Source organism: Nerophis lumbriciformis, linkage group LG18, assembly GCF_033978685.3.
Source record: "Nerophis lumbriciformis linkage group LG18, RoL_Nlum_v2.1, whole genome shotgun sequence".
Lineage (NCBI taxonomy): Eukaryota > Metazoa > Chordata > Actinopteri > Syngnathiformes > Syngnathidae > Nerophis > Nerophis lumbriciformis.
This window is the reverse complement of record NC_084565.2, coordinates 7,065,466-7,086,403: the sequence shown is the minus strand read 5'-3', so window position 1 is coordinate 7,086,403 and position 20,938 is coordinate 7,065,466. Positions and strand designations below refer to the sequence as shown.

At 38.4% G+C, this 20,938-nt stretch overlaps 1 protein-coding gene across 2 annotated transcripts in view; it reads left to right on the top strand.

The window, feature by feature from the left end:
• The first annotated feature begins 1,827 nt into the window (after positions 1 to 1,827).
• nipa2 (NIPA magnesium transporter 2) overlaps positions 1,828 to 20,938 on the top strand; it is a 48,784-nt gene continuing 29,673 nt past the window's right edge. The window contains exons 1-2 of one of the 2 annotated variants that reach the window (XM_061977566.2): positions 1,828 to 1,968; positions 19,423 to 19,674. In XM_061977566.2, coding sequence (XP_061833550.1) covers positions 19,536 to 19,674 — 139 coding nt within the window. In that variant the 5' untranslated portion in view covers positions 1,828 to 1,968; positions 19,423 to 19,535. Of the gene's footprint in view, positions 1,969 to 19,240; positions 19,361 to 19,422; positions 19,675 to 20,938 lie in introns of those variants that run through there. The other variant, XM_061977565.2, reaches the window with a different exon arrangement.

Sequence of the window (20,938 nt, the reverse complement as noted above, 5' to 3'; positions counted from 1 at the left end):
AAATGTACAATACATCCTGAAATAATTGAGATAAAATTAAATATTATATATGAGATAGGCTCCAGCGCCCCCTGTGACCCCGAAAGGGAAAAGTGGTAGAAAATGGATGGATGGTGTGGAGAATGCATACATTTTTAAGAGTTCTTTCTTTATTCATAGTCATGTTTAAAGTAGCTAATATTTTCCCATGTGTACTCTTTATGCTTGTATCTTATGTCCGCAAGTAAACTCTGTGCCTTACCTTGAAGGCTTTGGAATGTGGGAGTATGACACACTCCCTTTTTACCTTATCAGTATTAGAACAAAGAGGCTGTATTTCTTTCTGGACAGGGTGGGGGCTGTTTTCGTATTCAATAAGTTGTCTCTTTCCGTTTGGCTTTCAGACCGCTTCTAGATGCCGCTATTAACGGATAATATATTATTGATAATTGATAATATTCCTATTCTGTCTTGATGGTCCTTCTTACTCTGCATATATGTCATCTGAAAGAATTTGGGATTGACCAGTGATTTGTATTCCCTGAGAGGAAGACTGGTCAGACGCAACAATGGATATAAAATACATCCTGTAATAATTTTAAAACTAATTATTATATTTAAAATACACTCTGAAAGAATGTTTTTGCAAATAAATGACATGCTTTCAAGTAAAACGTTTAAAAACTGTCCACAACAATAAAATTGCATTTGGGCTCTTTTATTAAGCAATTTTTAATTATGCAAACAAGTAATCACCTGTGATTAATCATAATTAATCCAAATTCCAAAATATGAATAAAAAAAATCACTTGACAGCTATGGTAAAAACAATATTTTTTACACAAACAGGATCATTTACATTTACAGTCAGGTTGGGTTAAACTAACAAGGTGGTTGTTAGTTTATTAAAATTAATCATTAAAAGGCACAATCAATCAATCAATCAATGTTTATATAGCCCTAAATCACGAGTGTCTCAGAGGGCTGCACAAGCCACAACGACATTGTTGTTGTGGCTTGTGCATTACAAACTATTCTATCAGCGGTCGGTGGTAATAACAGGAACATTAAATAGATTATGTGTAATAATTTCCCACAAAAAAATACGGGAATATTAAGAATCTGGTACGATTATTTGCCATTTCGCATCTGGCAACCCAGGTCAGCCTCCGCCAGCGTGACGCGCACGCGCAGTCAGTCGCCGTGTGTTGCCGGTTGCACTCAAGAATGTTGAGGTTTGAACATTTAAAAAATACATCCTGAAATAACTTGAGATTAAATTAAATACTATGTGTAAAATACATCCTGAAACAACTTTAAAACTAAATATTATATTTAAAATACACCCTGAAAGAATTTTGCAAACAAATGACATGCTTTCAAGTAAAACGTTTAAAAACGGTCCACAACAATAAAATTGCATTTGGGCTCTTTTATTGAGCAATTTTAAATTATGCAAACAAGTAATAATCGCCTGTGATTAATTATGATTAATCCAAATTCCAAAATATGATTAAAAAATCACAAACAGCGTCATGTAGGGTTGAACTTTACTTGATTGATTGAAACTTGTATTAGTAGATTGCACAGTACAGTACATATTCCGTACAATTGACAACTAAATGGTAACACCCGAATAAGTCCACGTTAATCAATTCAATCAACACGTGGTAGTTAGTTTTTTAAAATGAATAATTAAAAGGCACATTTGCATTACAAACTATTCTATCAGCGGTCTGTGGTAATAACAGGAACGTCAAATGGATTATGTGTGATAGTTTCCCACAAAATACGGTCATTTGAAGATTCTGGTACGATTATTTGTCATTTCGCATTTGGCAACCCCGGTCAGCCTGAAGCAGCGTGACGCGCATGCGCAGTCAGTTGCCGTGTCGACGCGTGTGTTGCCGGTTGCGCTCCAGAATGTTGAGGTCCGAAAGTCTCCCGCATGTCAGCTGTGTTGTCAAGCAAGAACGCGTCTTCGGAGAGGTACTTTTTAAATATCCTTCAATCAAGAATAAAGTGACATTTTTACCGCAAACCACTCGGCTAGCGAGGGCGTGCTAGCTTCGCAAGCTAACAACTCTTGCTAGCCGCTAACATGTGCCTTTTACTCGCCTTTCTGTGCGAGCCCGGCGTCAAAACCTCGCCGAGGCTAACATTTGTGTCGACGCCGCGGGGGGTTCGCGTCGTCAAAGTTGAAATTGACGCGAAGTTTGCGGGGTTTAAGGTGCGGGCTAGCTTGTTGCTAACGAAGCTCACCTGGCTGGAGGTGACCTCGGCGTCACTTCCGGCTTCCGCCCGGAGCCGGTGTTGTGCCAAAATGTGAGTGCCTGCCAAAAAGTGGTTTCCTGTCGCGGGAGCGCGCACCGCTCGCTGAACCTGCATTGCTTGTCTTGGTCTGTCCACAGTGGATTACTAGGTAGAAGATAAACACTTTATCTTGGTGGTTATTGTTTTTATGTTATTAAGGTGTTTAATAATCATAATAGCCCCGCCCACCTTGTAGTTTTTGTTATGAAGGTGTTATTAATCATAAAAAGCCCCGCCCACCATGTTAGTTTGTTACTAAGGTGTTAATAAACATAAACAGCCCCCCAACTTGTTAGTTTTTGTTATTAAGGTGTTATTAATCATAACCAGCCCCGCCCACCTTGTTAGTTTTTATGTTATTAAGGTGTTATTAATCATAAACAGCCCCACCCACCTTGTTAGTTTTTGTTATTCAATTAAGGTGTTATTAATCATAAGAAGCCTCGCCCACCTTGTTAGTTATTGTTATTAAGGTGTTTAATGATCATAACAGCACCGCCCACTTTGTTAGTTTTTATGTTATTAAGGTGTTATTAATCATAAACAGCCCCGCCTACTTTGTTAGTTTTTATGTTATTAAGGTATTATTAATCATAAACAGCCCCGCCCACCTTGTTAGTTTTTATGTTAAGGTGTTATCAATCATAAACATCCCCGCCCACCTTGTTAGTTTTTGTTATTCAAATAAGGTGTTATTAATCATAAACAGCCTCTCCCACCTTGTTTGTTTTTGTTATTAAGGTGTTTAATAATCATAACAGTACCGCCCACTTTGTTAGTTTTTATGTTATTAAGGTGTTATTAATCATAAACAGCCCCACCCACCTTGTTAGTTTTTATGTTATTAAGGTGTTATTAATCATAAACAGCCCCACCCACCTTGTTAGTTTTTGTTATTCAATTAAGGTGTTATTAATCATAAGAAGCCTCGCCCACCTTGTTAGTTATTGTTATTAAGGTGTTTAATGATCATAACAGCACCGCCCACTTTGTTAGTTTTTATGTTATTAAGGTGTTATTAATCATAAACAGCCCCGCCTACTTTGTTAGTTTTTATGTTATTAAGGTATTATTAATCATAAACAGCCCCGCCCACCTTGTTAGTTTTTATGTTAAGGTGTTATCAATCATAAACATCCCCGCCCACCTTGTTAGTTTTTGTTATTCAAATAAGGTGTTATTAATCATAAACAGCCTCTCCCACCTTGTTTGTTTTTGTTATTAAGGTGTTTAATAATCATAACAGTACCGCCCACTTTGTTAGTTTTTATGTTATTAAGATGTTATTAATCATAAACAGCCCCGCCCACTTTGTTAGTTTATGTTATTAAGGTGTAATTAATCATAAACAACCCCGCCCACCTTGTTAGTTTTTGTTATTAAGGTGTTATTAATCATAAACAGCCCCGCCCACTTTGTTAGTTTTTATGTTATTAAGGTGTTATTAATCATAAACAGCCCCGCCCACCTTGTTAGGTTTTGTTACTAAGGTGTTAATAAACATAAACAGCCCCCCTACCTTGTTAGTTTTTGTTATTAAGGTGTTATTAATCATAACCAGCCCCGCCCACCTTGTTAGTTTTTATGTTATTAAGGTGTTATTAATCATAAACAGCCCCGCCCACCTTGTTAGTTTTTATGTTATTCAATTAAGGTGTTATTAATCATAAACAGCCTCTCCCACCTTGTTAGTTTTTGTTATTAAGGTGTTTAATAATCATAACAGCACCGCCCACTTTGTTAGTTTTTATGTTATTAAGATGTTATTAATCATAAACAGCCCCGCCCACTTTGTTATTTTTTATGTTATTAAGGTATTGATCATAAACAGCCCCGCCCACCTTGTTAGTTTTTATGTTATTAAGGTGTTTTTAATCATAAACAGCCCCGCACACCTTGTTAGTTTTTATGTTATTAAGGTGTTATTAATCATAAACAGCCCCGCCCACCTTGTTAGGTTTTGTTACTAAGGTGTTAATAATCATAAACAGCCCCGCCCACCTTGTTAGTTTTTATGTTATTAAGGTGTTATTAATCATAAATAGCCTCGCCCACCTTGTTAGTTTTTTTAAGGTGTTTAATAATCATAACAGCCCAGCCCACTTTGTTAGTTTTAATGTTATTAAGGTGTAATTAATCATAAACAGCCCCACCCAACTTATTAGTTTTTGTTACTAAGGTGTTAATCAACATAAACAGCCCTGCCCACCTTGTTAGTTTTTATGTTATTAAGGTGTTATTAATCATAAACAGCCCCGCCCACCATGTTAGTATTTATGTTATTCAATTAAGGTGTTATTAATAGGGATGTCAGATAATGGCTTTTTGCCGATATCCGATATTCCGATATTGTCCAACTCTTAATTACCGATACCGATATCAACCGATACGGATATATACAGTCGTGGAATTAACACATTATTATGCCTAATTTGGACAACCAGGTATGGTGAAGATAAGGTCCCTTTTTAAAAAATTAATAAAATAAGATAAAAAAATTAAAAACTTTTTTTTTAAATAAAAAAGAAGGTAAAACAATATAAAAACAGTTACATAGAAACTAATAATTAATGAAAATGAGTCAAATTAAGTGTTAAAGGTTAGTACTATTAGTGGACCAGCAGCACGCACAATCATGTGTGCTTACGGACTGTATCCCTTGCAGACTGTATTGATATATATTGATATATAATGTAGGAACCAGAATATTAATAACAGAAAGAAGCAACCCTTTTGTGTGAATGGGGAAGGGAGGTTTTTTGGGTTGGTGCACTAATTGTAAGTGAATCTTGTGTTTTTTATGTTGATTTACCGTATTTTCCGCACTATAAGGCGCACCGGATTATTAGCCGCACCTTCTATGAATTACATATTTCATAATTTTGTCCACCAATAAGCCGCCCCGGACTAAAAGCCGCGCCTACGCTGCGCTAAAGTGAATGTCAAAAAAACGCTGCGCTAAAGTGAATGTCAAAAAAACAGTCAGATAGTTCAGTCAAACTTTAATAATATATTGAAAACCAGCGTTCTAACAACTCTGTCCCAAAATGTACAAATGTGCAATCACAAACATAGTAAAATTCAAAATGGTGTAGAGCAATAGCAACATACCGGTAATGTTGCTCGAACGTTAATGTCACAACACACAACACACAAAATAAACATAGCGCTCACTTTCTGAAGTTATTCTTCATTCGTACCGGTAAATCCTTCGAATTCTTCGTCTTCGGTGTCCGAATTGAAAAGTTGCGCTAGCGTGGCTTCCAAAATGGCGGGCTCCGTCTCTTCGAAATCATCGGATTCAGTGTCGCTGTTGTTGTGCAGCAGTTCTGTGAATCCTGCCTTCCGGAAAGCTCGGACCACAGTTGTGACAGAAATATCTGCCCAGGCATTTACAATCCACTGGCAGATGTTGGCGTATGTTGTCCGGCGTTGTCTGCCCGTCTTAGTGAAGGTGTGTTCGCCTTCGGTCATCCATTTTTCCCACGCAGTTCGCAGTCGTGATTTGAATGCCCTGTTGACACCAATATCCAGCGGTTGGAGTTCTTTGGTTAATCCACCCGGAATGACGGCGAGTGTTGTATTTGTGTGCTTCACTTGTTTTTTGACACCATCTGTGATGTGGGCGCGCATAGAGTCATATATCAACATGGACGGAGCAGCGTGAAAAAAGCCACCCGGCCGCTTCGCGTAAACTTCCCTTAACCACTCGCTCATCTTTTCTTCATCCATCCATCCCTTCGAGTTAGCTTTTATGATGACGCCGGCTGGAAAGGTCTCTTTTGGCAAGGTCTTCCTTTTGAATATCACCATGAGTGGAAGTTAGCATGGCAAGCTAGAACCACAGTGAAGGATGACTTCTCATTCCCTGTGGAGCGAATATTCACCGTACGTGCTCCCGTTCCACAGTGCGGTTCAGTTGCTGTGAAATACGGTAGTAATCCGTGTGCGGATGGAGAGATTGCGTCTTTTTATGACCCGGATCGTTTAGTAGGAGCCATTTTGTGGTCTTTACAGATGTAAACAGGAAATGAAACGTACGGTGATATCCGCGCGTTTTTTCTTCTTCTTCCGGGGGCGGGTGAAGCGCTTCCTGTTCTATGGGGGCGGGTGAAGCGCTTCCTGTTCTATGGGGGCGGGTGCTTTCCTTGGCGGTTGCTTGCGTAGAAGAAGAAGCGCTTCCTGTTCTACCGGGAAAAAAGATGGCGGCTGTTTACCGAAGTTGCGAGACCGAAACTTTATGAAAATGAATCGTAATAAAGCGCACCGGGTTATTAGGCGCACTGTCAGCTTTTGAGAAAAATTGTGGTTTTTAGGTGCGCCTTATAGTGCGGAAAATACGGTAATAGAAGGAAAAAACAAAACAAAAAAAACCATACCGATAATTAAAAAAAACGATACTGATATTTTCCGATACTACATTTTAAAACTTTTATCGGCATCTCTAGTTATTAATCTTAAACAGCCTCGCCCACCTTGTTAGTTTTTGTTAAGGTGTTTAATAATCATAACAGCCCCGCCCACTTTGTTAGTTTTTATGTTATTAAGGTGTTATTAATCATTAACAGCCCTGCCCACCTTGTTAGTTTTTGTTACTAAGGTGTTAATAAACAAACAGCCCCGCCCACCTTGTTAGTTTTTATGTTATTCAATTAAGGTGTTATTAATCATAAACAGCCTTGCCCACCTTGTTAGTTTTTGTTACTAATGTGTTAATAAACATAAACACTACTTTGTTAGTTTTTATGTTATTAAGGTGTTATTGATCATAAACAGCCCCGCTCACCTTGTTAGTTTTTGTTATTAAAGTGTTAATAAACATAAACAGCCCCGCCCACCTTGTTAGTTTTTATGTTATTCAATTAAGGTGTTATTAATCATAAACAGCCCCGCCCACCTTGTTAGTTTTTGTTACTAAGGTGTTAATAAACATAAACACTACTTTGTTAGTTTTTATGTTATTAAAGTGTTATTAATCATAAACAGCCCCGCCCACCTTGTTAGTTTTTGTTATTAAGGTGTTATTAATCAAAAACAGCCCCGCCCACCTTGTTAGTTTTTGTTACTAAGGTGTTAATAAACATAAACAGCCCCGCCCACCTTGTTAGTTTTTATGTTATTAAGGTGTTATTAATCATAAACAGCCCCACTCACCTTGTTAGTTTTTATGTTAAGGTGTTATTAATCATAAACAGCCCCGCCCACCTTGTTAGTTTTTGTTACTAAGGTGTTAATAAACATAAACAGCCCTGCCCACCTTGTTAGTTTTTATGTTATTCAATTAAGGTGTTATTAATCATAAACAGCCTCGCCCACCTTGTTAGTTTTTGTTATTAGGTGTTAATAAACATAAACACTGCTTTGTTAGTTTTTATGTTATTAAAGTGTTATTAATCATAAACAGCCCCGCCCACCTTGTTAGTTTTTGTTATTAAGGTGTTATTAATCAAAAACAGCCCCGCCCACCTTGTTAGTTTTTGTTACTAAGGTGTTAATAAACATAAACAGCCCCGCTCACCTTGTTAGTTTTTATGTTATTAAGGTGTTATTAATCATAAACAGCCCCACCCACCTTGTTAGTTTTTATGTTATTAAGGTGTTATTAATCATAAACAGCCCGCCCACCTTGTTAGTTTTTGTTACTAAGGTGTTAATAAACATAAACACTACTTTCTTAGTTTTTATGTTATTAAAGTGTTATTAATCATAAACAGCCCCGCCCACCTTGTTAGTTTTTGTTATTAAGGTGTTATTAATCAAAAACAGCCCCGCCCACTTTGTTAGTTTTTGTTACTAAGGTGTTAATAAACATAAACAGCCCCGCCCACCTTGTTAGTTTTTATGTTATTAAGGTGTTATTAATCATAAACAGCCCCACCCACCTTGTTAGTTTTTATGTTATTAAGGTGTTATTAATCATAAACAGCCCCGCCCACCTTGTTAGTTTTTGTTACTAAGGTGTTAATAAACATAAACAGCCCTGCCCACCTTGTTAGTTTTTATGTTATTCAATTAAGGTGTTATTAATCATAAACAGCCTCGCCCACCTTGTTAGTTTTTGTTATTAAGGTGTTTAATAATCACAACAGCCCCGGTCAACTTGTTAGTTTTTGTTATTTTTATGTTATTAATCATAAACAGCCCCGCCCACTTGTTAGTTTTTATGTTATTAAGGTGTTATTAATCATAAACAGACCTGCCCACCTTGTTAGTTTTTGTTACTAAGGTGTTAATAAACATAAACAGCCCCGCCCACCTTGTTAGTTTTTATGTTATTAAGGTGTTATTAATCATAAACAGCCCCACCCACCTTGCTAGTTTTTATGTTAAGGTGTTATTAATCATAAACAGCCCACCCACCTTGTCAGTTTTTGTTACTAAGGTGTTAATAAACATAAACACTACTTTGTTAGTTTTTATGTTATTAAAATGTTATTAATCATAAACAGCCCCGCCCACCTTGTTAGTTTTTGTTATTAAGGTGTTATTAATCAAAAACAGCCCCACCCACCTTGTTAGTTTTTGTTACTAAGGTGTTAATAAACAAACAGCCCCGCCCACCTTGTAAGTTTTTATGTTATTAAGGTGTTATTAATCATAAACAGCCCCACCCACCTTGTTAGTTTTTATGTTATTAAGGTGTTATTAATCATAAACAGCCCCGCCCACCTTGTTAGTTTTTGTTATTAAGGTGTTATTAATCAAAAACAGCCCCGCCCACCTTGTTAGTTTTTGTTACTAAGGTGTTAATAAACAAACAGCCCTGCCCACCTTGTTATTTTTTATGTTATTCAATTAAGGTGTTATTAATCATAAACAGCCTCGCCCACCTTGTTAGTTTTTGTTATTAAGGTGTTTAATAATCACAACAGCCCCGCTCAACTTGTTAATTTTTATGTTATTCAATTATGGTGTTATTAATCATAAACAGCCCCGCCCACCTTGTTAGTTTTTGTTATTAAGGTGTTTAATAATCATAACAGCCCCGCCCACTTTGTTAATTTTTGTTATTAATCACAAACAGCCCCGCCCACCTTGTTAGTTTTTGTTACTAAGGTGTTAATAAACATAAACAGCCCTGTCCACTTTGTTAGTTTTTATGTTATTAAGGTGTTATTAATCATAAACAGACCTGCCCACCTTGTTAGTTTTTGTTACTAAGGTGTTATTAATCAAACAGCCCTGCCCACCTTGTTAGTTTTTATGTTATTTTTATGTTATTCAATTAAGGTGTTATTAATCATAAACAGACTCGCCCACCTTGTTAGTTTTTATGTTATTAAGGTGTTATTAATCATAAACAGCCCCACCCACATTGTTAGTTTTTATGTTATTAAGGTGTTATTAATCATAAACAGCCCCGCCCACCTTGTTAGTTTTTGTTATTAAGGTGTTATTAATCAAAAACAGCCCCGCCCACCTTGTTAGTTTTTGTTACTAAGGCGTTAATAAACATAAACAGCCCTGCCCACCTTGTTAGTTTTTATGTTATTCAATTAAGGTGTTATTAATCATAAACAGCCTCGCCCACCTTGTTAGTTTTTGTTAATAAGGTGTTTAATAATCACAACAGACCCGCTCAACTTGTTAGTTTTTATGTTATTTTTATGTTATTCAATTATGGTGTTATTAATCATAAACAGCCCCGCCCACCTTGTTAGTTTTTGTTATTAAGGTGTTTAATAATCATAACAGCCCCGCCCACTTTGTTAATTTTTGTTATTAATCACAAACAGCCCCGCCCACCTTGTTAGTTTTTGTTACTAAGGTGTTAATAAACATAAACAGCCCTGTCCACTTTGTTAGTTTTTATGTTATTAAGGTGTTATTAATCATAAACAGACCTGCCCACCTTGTTAGTTTTTGTTACTAAGGTGTTATTAATCAAACAGCCCTGCCCACCTTGTTAGTTTTTATGTTATTTTTATGTTATTCAATTAAGGTGTTATTAATCATAAACAGACTCGCCCACCTTGTTAGTTTTTATGTTATTAAGGTGTTATTAATCATAAACAGCCCCACCCACATTGTTAGTTTTTATGTTATTAAGGTGTTATTAATCATAAACAGCCCCGCCCACCTTGTTAGTTTTTGTTATTAAGGTGTTATTAATCAAAAACAGCCCCGCCCACCTTGTTAGTTTTTGTTACTAAGGCGTTAATAAACATAAACAGCCCTGCCCACCTTTTTAGTTTTTATGTTATTCAATTAAGGTGTTATTAATCATAAACAGCCTCGCCCACCTTGTTAGTTTTTGTTAATAAGGTGTTTAATAATCACAACAGACCCGCTCAACTTGTTAGTTTTTATGTTATTTTTATGTTATTCAATTATGGTGTTATTAATCATTAACAGCCCCGCCCACCTTGTTAGTTTATGTTATTAAGGTGTTTAATAATCATAACAGCCCCGCCCACTTTGTTAGTTTTTGTTATTAATCACAAACAGCCCCGCCCACCTTGTTAGTTTTTGTTACTAAGGTGTTAATAAACATAAACAGCCCCCCCACTTTGTTAGTTTTTATGTTATTAAGGTGTTATTAATCATAAACAGCCCTGCCCACTTGTTAGTTTTTATGTTATTAAGGTGTTATTAATCATAAACAGCCCTGCCCACTTGTTAGTTTTTATGTTATTAAGGTGTTATTAATCATAAACAGACCTGCCCACCTTGTTAGTTTTTGTTACTAAGGTGTTAATAAACAAACAGCCCCGCCCACCTTGTTAGTTTTTATGTTATTTTTATGTTATTCAATTAAGGTGTTATTAATCATAAACAGACTCGCCCACCTTGTTAGGTTTTGTTATAAAGGTGTTTAATAATCATAACAGCCCCGCCCATTTTGTTAGTTTTTATGTAATCATATATTTTTTCTCTATGAACTCGTTATGTTAGTAACTATTCGTTTTTATATTGTAAACTATGTTAGTCTTTATGTTAACTATTTTAGTGTTTATGTTAACAGAAAAAACTTATCATAGTTTATTTAAGATGTTATCGTGTCCGGAAAATGACAGTTTGCTTTTTCTGTGGTATTGATGAGATTTAAAGGAGTGTTGTAAACCTCTTTCTTGTTTGGAAGATACACACAATTGTAACTGTCATTTCTTCCTGCACATAATAAATATGTATAAAGTGTTTGGATGTATTCATTTATGTAAAATTGTCATTAAATGTAATATTGCCTGACAAAAAGTGATTCACCGTAATATTTTGATTTTTACACATCGCATATTTACACACACACATATTTTACTAGAATACCCTTATGAGCATCACATATATCAAAATCAAGTACCCACTGTACTGTTTACTTGTTGAAATACCCTTTTTAGAGCTAAAATATACCAAAATGACCACTTTGCTGCGGCCAAAATTTGATTTCAAGTAACATTTTAATACTGACACATCTTATCTCTGCATATTTGACTAGAAGACCCTTATGGACATTACATATATCAAAATCAAGTCCCTACTGTACTGTTTACTTGTTGAAATACTCTTTTTAGAGATAAAATATACCAAAATGACCACTTTGCTGCGGCCAAAATTTGATTTCAAGTAATATTTTAATACTGACACATCTTATCTCTGCATATTTGACTAGAATACCCTTATGGACATTACATATATCAAAATCAAGTCCCTACTGTACTGTTTTTTGTTGAAATACTCTTTTTAGAGATAAAATATACCAAAACAACCAGTTTGCTGCTGCCAAAAATTAATTTCAAGTAATATTTTGACATTGACACAGCTTATCTCTGCATATTTTAGTAGAATCCCCTTATGGGCATTACATATATCAGAATCAAGTACCTACTATACCGTTTACTTGTTGAAATACCCTTTTTGGAGCAAATATCTACCCAAATGGCCACTTTGTTGCTGCCAAAAATGTATTTCAAGTAATATTTTAATACTGACACATCTTATCTCTGCATATTTGAGTAAAATACCCTTATGGACATTCCATATATCAAAATCAAGTACCTACTGTACTGTTTACTTGTTGAAATACCCTTTACAAAGCTAAAATATACCAAAACGACCACTTTGCTGCAGCCAAAAATTAATTTCAAGTACCGGTAATATTTTGACATTGACACATCTCATCTCTGCATATTTTACTAGAATACTCTTATGGGCATTACATATATCAGAATGAACTACCTACTATACCAGGGGTCGGCAACCCGCGGCTCTAGAGCCGCATGCGGCTCTTTAGCGCCGCCCTAGTGGCTCTCTGGAGCTTTTTCAAAAATGGAAAAAGATGAGGGGGAAAAAATATATTTTTTGTTTTAATATGGTTTCTGTAGGAGGACAAACATGACACAAACCTCCCTAATTGTTATAAAGCACACTGTTTGTATTAAACATGCTTCACTGATTCGAGTATTTGGCGAGCGCCGTTTTGTCCTACTAATTTTGGCGGTCTTTGAACTCACCGTAGTTTGTTTACATGCATAACTTTCTCCGACTTTCTAGGACGTGTTTTATGCCACTTTTTTTTCTGTCTCATTTTGTCCACCAAACTTTTAAGGTTGTGCATGAATGCACAAAGGTGAGTTTTGTTGATGTTATTGACTTGTGTGGAGTGCTAATCAGACATATTTGGTCACTGCATGACTGCAAGCTAATCGATGCTAACATGCTATTTAAGCTAGCGATATGTACATATTTCGGGATGTCCGATAATGGCTTTTTGCCGATATCCGATATTCCGATATTGTCCAACTCTTAATTACCGATACCGATATCAACCGATACCGATATATACAGTCGTGGAATTAACACATTATTATGTCTAATTTGGACAACCAGGTATGGTGAAGATAAGGTCCTTTAAAAAAAAAAAAAAAAAAAAGATAAATAAACGAAGAACATTTTCTTGAATAAAAAAGAAAGTAAAACATATAAATAAATGAAGAACATTTTCTTGAATAAAAAAGAAAGTAAAACAATATAAAAACAGTTACATAGAAACTAGTAATTAATGAAAATGAGTCAAATTAAGTGTTAAAGGTTAGTACTATTAGTGGACCAGCAGCACGCACAATCATGTGTGCTTATGGACTGTATCCTGTCATGACTTGGTCCTGGGTGTTTGCTTTTCCGGGATGCAACGGAAAGTTGGCTCGGGCGAGATGGGAATGTGAGTACATGATTTAACGAAAAGCGCGCACAGTGGCGGAGAACAAACTATGAAACCAAAAGACTATAGCAAAAAAAGTACAAACGAAAAGCGCGCACAATGGCGGAGAACAAACTATGAAACCCAAAAAGACTATACACATGGAACAAAAACTTACTTTGGCATGGATAAAAAGGAGCAGCGTGAGCGATGGACATGAAAAAAAAGTCAGAAATTCGCAGAGCATAAATGTGGGGATGTCACCAGAAAGACAAACTGAAAACACTGAACTTAAATACTACAGACTTGATTAACAAAAACAGGTGCGTGACTCAAAACGTGAAACAGGTGCGTGACGTGACAGGTGAAAACTAATGGGTTACCATGGAAACAAGACAAGGGAGTGAAAAGCCAGAAACTAAAGAGTCAAATAACTAAACAAAACATGACTAAGACAAAACATGATTACACAGACATGACATATTTCTTGCAGACTGTATTGATATATATTGATATATAATGTAGGAACCAGAATATTAATAACAGAAAGAAACAACCCTTTTGTGTGAATAAGTGTAAATGGCGGAGGGTGTTTTTTTGGGTTGGTGCACTAATTGTAAGTGTATCTTGTGTTTTTTATGTTGATTTAATTAAAAAAAACAAAAAAAAACTATACCGATAATTAAAAAAAACGATACTGATAATTTTCGATATTACATTTTAAAGCATTTATCGGCCGATATATCGGCCGACTCTATAAATATTGCATCATTATGCCTCATTTGTAGCTATACTTGAGGTAATTTAGTTTCCTTTAAGTCCTCTTAATTCAGTTTATATCTCATGACACACTATATGTATGCAATATGGCTTTTAATTTTTTGCGGCTCCAGACAGATTTGTTTTTGTATTTTTGGTCAATTATGGCTCCTTCAACATTTTTGGTTGCCGACCCCTGTACTATACCGTTTACTTGTCGAAATACCCTTTTTAAAGCAAATATCTACTAGGGCTGGGCGATATATCGATATACTCGATATATCGCGGGTTTGCCTCTGTGCGATATAGAAAATGATTATATCGTGATATTGGAGTATACGTTGTCACGGAGTTGCTTTTAGCTGCGGGCATTACACTACAGGCGTTTCTCACTCTTTCTTGCCTCTCCTTCTCACAGGGGCGTAAAACAAGCCCACCTTCTTCCATTCGTCACATACTGTCACGCGTGCAGCGTCATTCGCCCTCGCCCAGCAGAGAGGTAGCAGCATGGCTAACGTTAGCTGGGGCAGGTGGTACAAGCGGAGCGGTGCGAGTGACAATACAAGAGAAGGTGCGAAACTGATCACAAATGGAGGAAGAACAATTAATGCCCAAAAATAAACAGCACGGGGTCCATCATCTGGCGGTAGTTTGGCTTCAAGCGGGAAGATATTCAGCAGACAACAGTAAAATGCAAAGTATGCAGCAGACGTTCCCTCTAAGGTGCGCGCCTGCGCAATTGCGCACTGCTCAAGCGTCCTCTGCGCACAGCAAATATATGCCGCGCTCCAAATCAAACTCATCTGAATTCTAAACAAAAATAAACACATTTATTCTGTATAATTTTGCAATGCAACTCTGAGTGACAGTGACAACAAGCGGCCCTAACGGTGTTCGTCAACACCGTTCAATTATTGTAACATCTATCGAGATACTTCGAGGACAGGAATTATATCGATCACTTTATTGAGCAAAACTGTTTATATTCGGCCATAACCACACCAAAAACATGAGTAATAAACTTCTATCTGGAAAAACTAGTCATTTTCTGCCGTACAAACCAACTTGTCATCTGTCACCAACACGCATAGCACTAAGCCACTGGTGCGTTTATGGCCACACAAAAAGTCGGACAACTCAAACACCACACAAAGTTACACTATGACTCCTCAGTCATACGCATGCTTATTCTACTGTCATTTATTAATGTTAATTTATTGATATTAATCATGGAATGCTGTTACTAGAGAAAGTTACACTTCATCCTATGCTTACATTTCATTGTGCAACATGAGGATGTTTAAGGGGAACTAAATGTGATCTCTGAAAGGGATTTCCAAAGCAGGACCCCCACCCAGACATATTGTACAATACTAATCCATAGCTTATGAAAAACAACATTTCTTTTATTTTCATTACAAGTGGGCCAAATCACTAATATTACAAAATAATCTCATGAAAATGACTCCTGTCATTTGAGTGTTATAATAAAAGATTGGTTTGAGACAGGTGTGCTGCTGGTATTGCCACGTGTGATGTTCACTGAATGCTCAGGGAGTTTTTGTGTTTGCTCAGACACATGAACAATTAGAGGGAACATTGGAAGCAGCACTACTAATTCGTTCTTTCGTTTAAAAAGTCACCCGCGAGAAAATGAAGAGTGCTTGGAACTCTGCACTTTAACGTCTCCGGCCGGTGCCACACCCAAAAAAATGCCGAAACAACCCGCACTGACAAATGAGCCTGACGTCTTCCATTTGCAGATCAACACCGTATGAAAAACATAGTCACAAACACAAGGAGATAACGACCGCAGTAACTTATTACATAGCAAAGGACATGGCCCCATAAACATCATCTATGCAACATTTTGACCAGAGAACCACCATTACATGTTATGTAGACCACAAGGAAGTCTTTTACATTTAGAAAAATAAAAATATGACTCCTTTAATGCGCCCTATTATATGCATCAAGTGTTCATTCAAGGCTAAGGCAAAATATCGAGATGTATATCGCGATATGGCCTAAAAATATCGAGATATTAATAAAAGCCAATATCGACCAGCCCTAATATCTACCCAAATGGCCACTTTGTTGCTGCCAATTTTTTTTTTCAAGTAATATTTTGATATTGACACATCTCATCTCTGCATATTCTACGACAGGGGTCGGCAACCTTTACCAGTCAAAGAGCCATTTTGACCAGTTTCACAAATGATAGAAAACAATGGGAGCCGCAGAATTTTTTTGAAATTTTAAATTAAATAACACTGCATACGAAGTTTTTTTTTTTGCTGTGTGCTATGTATAACCAGGGGTCTCAGACAAACTGCCCACACCTTTATGTGTAATTTGAAAGCTGGTGCGACACGCGGGTTTTTATTTAATGGCGCTTGTCAGCGTCATGCGTGCCGTGATATTACAGCATATAGCACCCACTACACTCAGCGTGTCTGATCAGCCACACGTTGTATGGGGCTTCTACTTTGCTCACGTAGGTGACAGCAAGGCATACTTGCTCAACAACCACACAGCTCACACTGACGGTGGCCGTATAAAAAAAACAAAAACTTTAACACTCTTACTAATAATGCACCACACTGTGAACCCACACCAAACAAGAATGACAAACACATTTCGGGAGAACATCTGCACCGTAACACAACATAAACACAACAGGACAAATACCCAGAATCCCATGCAGCCCTAACTCTTCCGGGATACATTATACACCCCCCGCTACCAAACCCCGCCCACCTCAACCGACGCACAGGGGGGGGGTTGATGTGTGAGGGAGCAGGGTTGGGGTGGGGGCGGGGTTTGGTGGTAGCAGGGGTGTATAATGTAGCCCGGAAGAGTCAGGGCTGCATGGGATTCTGGGTGTTTGTTCTGTTGTGTTTATGTTGTGTTAAGGTGCAGATGTTCTCCCGAAATGTGTTTGTCATTCTTGTTTGGTTTTGGTTCAAAGTGTGGGGCGTTATTAGTAAGAGTGTTAAAGTTGTTTTATATGACCACCGTCAGTGTAACCTGTGTGGCTGTTGACCAAGTATGCCAGATGTATGTTGGACATCAAGTGCTGGGCTAGCACTCTGTTAATACAGATTGTAGAGGGCGCCAAATGTTGTACCATAATGGCACGCCCTTATTATGGCCGTAAGGGTGAAAATCGGTGAATATTAATCCCGGGAGTTTTCTGCAAGAGGCACTGAAATCCGGAAGTCCCACGGGAAAATTGGGGGTTCAGCAAGCAAACTGCTGAGCCGCATCAGAGTGATTAAAGAGCCGCATGCGGCTCCGGAGCCGCGGGTTGCCGACCCCTGTTCTACGAGTATACCCTTATGGGCATTACATATATCAAAATCAAGTACTTTTTTGGCAGCAACAAAGTGGCCATTTGGGTAGATATTTGCTCTAAAAAGGGTATTTCAACAAGTCAACAGTACAGTAGGTACTTGATTCTGATATATGGAATGCTCTTAAGGGTATGCTAGTCAAATATCAGTATCAAAATATTATTTGAAATTTATTTTTGGCAGCAGGAAAGTGGTCGTTTTGGTATATTTTAGCTTTGTAAAGGGTATTTCAACGAGTAAACAACACGTGTAAATATCAAAATATTACTATTACGTTGAATCACTTTGTCAGGCAATATTACATTTACCGTATTTTCCGCACTATTAGCCGCACCTAAAAACCACAAATTTTCTCAAAAGCTGACAGTGCGCCTTTTAACCCGGTGCGCTTTATATATGGATAAATATTAAGATTCATTTTCATAAAGTTTCGATCTCGCAACTTCGGTAAACAGCCGCCATCTTTTTTCCCGGTAGAACAGGAAGCGCTTCTTCTTCTACGCAAGCAACCGCCAAGGTAAGCACCCGCCCCCATAGAACAGGAAGCGCTTCTTCTTCTACTGTAAGCAACCACCCGCCCGCGTAGAAGAAGAAAAAGCGCGCGGATATCACCGTACGTTTCATTTCCTTTGTGTGTTTACATCTGTAAAGACCACAAAATGGCTCCTACAAAGCGACAAGGATCCGGTTCATGAAAAGACGCAATCTCTCCATCCGCACACGGATTACTACCGTATTTCACAGCAACTGATATTCCTGTGAACCGCACTGTGGAACGGGAGCACGTACGGTGAATATTCGCACCACAGGGAATGAGAAGTCATCCTTCACTGTGGTTCTAGCTTGCCATGCTAATGAAACTTCCACTCATGGTGATATTCAAAAGGAAGACCTTGCCAAAAGAGACCTTTCCAGCCGGCGTCATCATAAAAGCTAACTCGAAGGGATGGATGAAGAAAAAATGAGCGAGTGGTTAAGGTAAGTTTAAGTTTACGCGAAGAGGCCGGGTGGCTTTTTTCACGCAGCTCTGTCCATGTTGATATACGTATGTTTGTGATTGCACATTTGCGTACATTTTGGGAGTGAACAGAGTTGTTAGAACGCTGGTTTTTAATATATTATTAAAGTTTGACTGACCTATCTGACTGTTTTTTTGACATTCCTTTAGCGCAGTTAGATGCGGCTTACAACACCGGGCGGCTTATAGGTGGACAAAGTTTTGAAATATGCCGTTCATTGAAGGCGCGGCTTTTAACCCAGGGCGCCTTATGGTGCGGAAAATACGGTAATAAACATTTTACATAAATGAATACATCCAAACAATTTATACATATTTATTATGTACAGGAAGAAATAGTAGTTACAATTGTGTGTATCTTCCAAACAAGAAAGAAGTTTTATCACATCATCATGGGACTAACAACACTCCTTTAAATCTCATCAATACCACAGAAAAGGCACGATAAAGTCTTAAATAATGTCAACACGTAGCGTTACAATAACATGAAGATAAAGTGTTTGTCTTATACCTGGTAATGCACTGTGGAAAGACCAAGACAAGAAATGCAGGTTTAGCGAGTGTTGCGCGCTCCCGCGACAGGAAGTCACTTTTTGGCCGGCATTCACATTTTTGCACAACACTGGAATTACAAGCCGGTTCTTGACGTATGACACAACACCTTGAAGGCAGGTGTTGTCCCCGTGCCGCTCGCTCACATCGATGCGAGCCGCGGGTTCAACGACATGAACGTGTCCGCCATGGAGTGCAGCTTTACCGAGGGGGAGTCTTACAATCACCCCAATGTGACGTCATGCGGCGGTGCGTTTCTGTGCAGGAATGAAGACAATCTACGTGTTTACCTGGCATTGTTTTGCTCTCAGGTGTGTGGCTCAGCTTGAGCTGCGCGTCGGCTTCCTCCGAGCGGCGGCTTCTCACCTGCCTGGCGGCCGATGTGAGCGAGCGGCACGGGGACAACAGCACATCCGGCCTGGTCATGGCGCAGGACCGGGGCAAGTACGACTTCTACGTGGGCCTGGCCCTGGCCGTCAGCTCCAGCCTCTTCATCGGCGGCAGCTTCATCCTCAAGAAGAAAGGTCTGCTCAGGCTGGCCAGGAAGGGATCCATGCGGGCAGGTGAGGAACGTCTCGGCGCACCTTGCTCAGACTAGCGCGTCTCCCGAGCTTGGGAGAACCAGTCGTGTCACTTTTGTAAACATTCCAGCGCTTCTTGTCGTCTCTGCAGCGTGTACAACAATAGCAAATGGCTGCTTATTTCCCAATAAAGTACAAACCCTGTTTCCATATGAGTTGGGAAATTGTGTTAGATGTAAATATAAACGAAATACAATGATTTGCAAATCCTTTTCTACCCATATTCAGTTGAATGCACTACAAAGACAACATATTTGATGTTCAAACTCATAAACTTTATTTTTTTTTTTGCAAATAATAATTAACTTAGAATTTCATGGCTGCAACACGTGCCAAAGTAGTTGGGAAAGGGCATGTTCACCACTGTGTTACATGGCCTTTCCTTTTAACAACACTTAGTAAACGTTTGGGAACTGAGGAGACACATTTTTTAAGCTTCTCAGGTGGAATTCTTTCCCATTCTTGCTTGATGTACAGCTTAAGTTGTTCAACAGTCCGGGGGTCTCCGTTGTGCTATTTTAGGCTTCATAATGCGCCACACATTTTCAATGGGAGACAGGTCTGGACTACAGGCAGGCCAGTCTAGTACCCGCACTCTTTTACTATGAAGCCACGTTGATGTAACAAGTGGCTTGGCATTGTCTTGCTGAAATAAGCAGGGGCGTCCATGGTAACGTTGCTTGGATGGCAACATATGTTGCTCCAAAACCTGTATGTACCTTTCAGCATTAATGGCGCCTTCACAGATGTGTAAGTTACCCATGTCTTGGGCACTAATACACCCCCATACCATCACAGATGCTGACTTTTACACTTTGCGCCTATAACAATCCGGATGGTTCTTTTCCTCTTTGGTCCGGAGGACACGACGTCCACAGTTTCCAAAACAATTTGAAATGTGGACTCGTCAGACCACAGAACACTTTTCCACTTTGTATCAGTCCATCTTAGATGAGCTCAGACCCAGCGAAGCCGACGGCGTTTCTGGGTGTTGTTGATAAACGGTTTTCGCCTTGCATAGGAGAGTTTTAACTTGCACTTACAGATGTAGCGAATGTGTGTGAATGTGTGTGTGAATGGGTGAATGTGGAAAATAGTGTCAAAGCGCTTTGAGTTCCTTTAAGAAAAGGTAGAAAAGCGCTATACAAGTACGACCCATTTACCATTTTACTGAATAGAAGTGCATAACGTGGCCCTGAAGGCAACAGAGAGAAGTCCCCCACAAGGACATGGCTCGGGGAGGCTG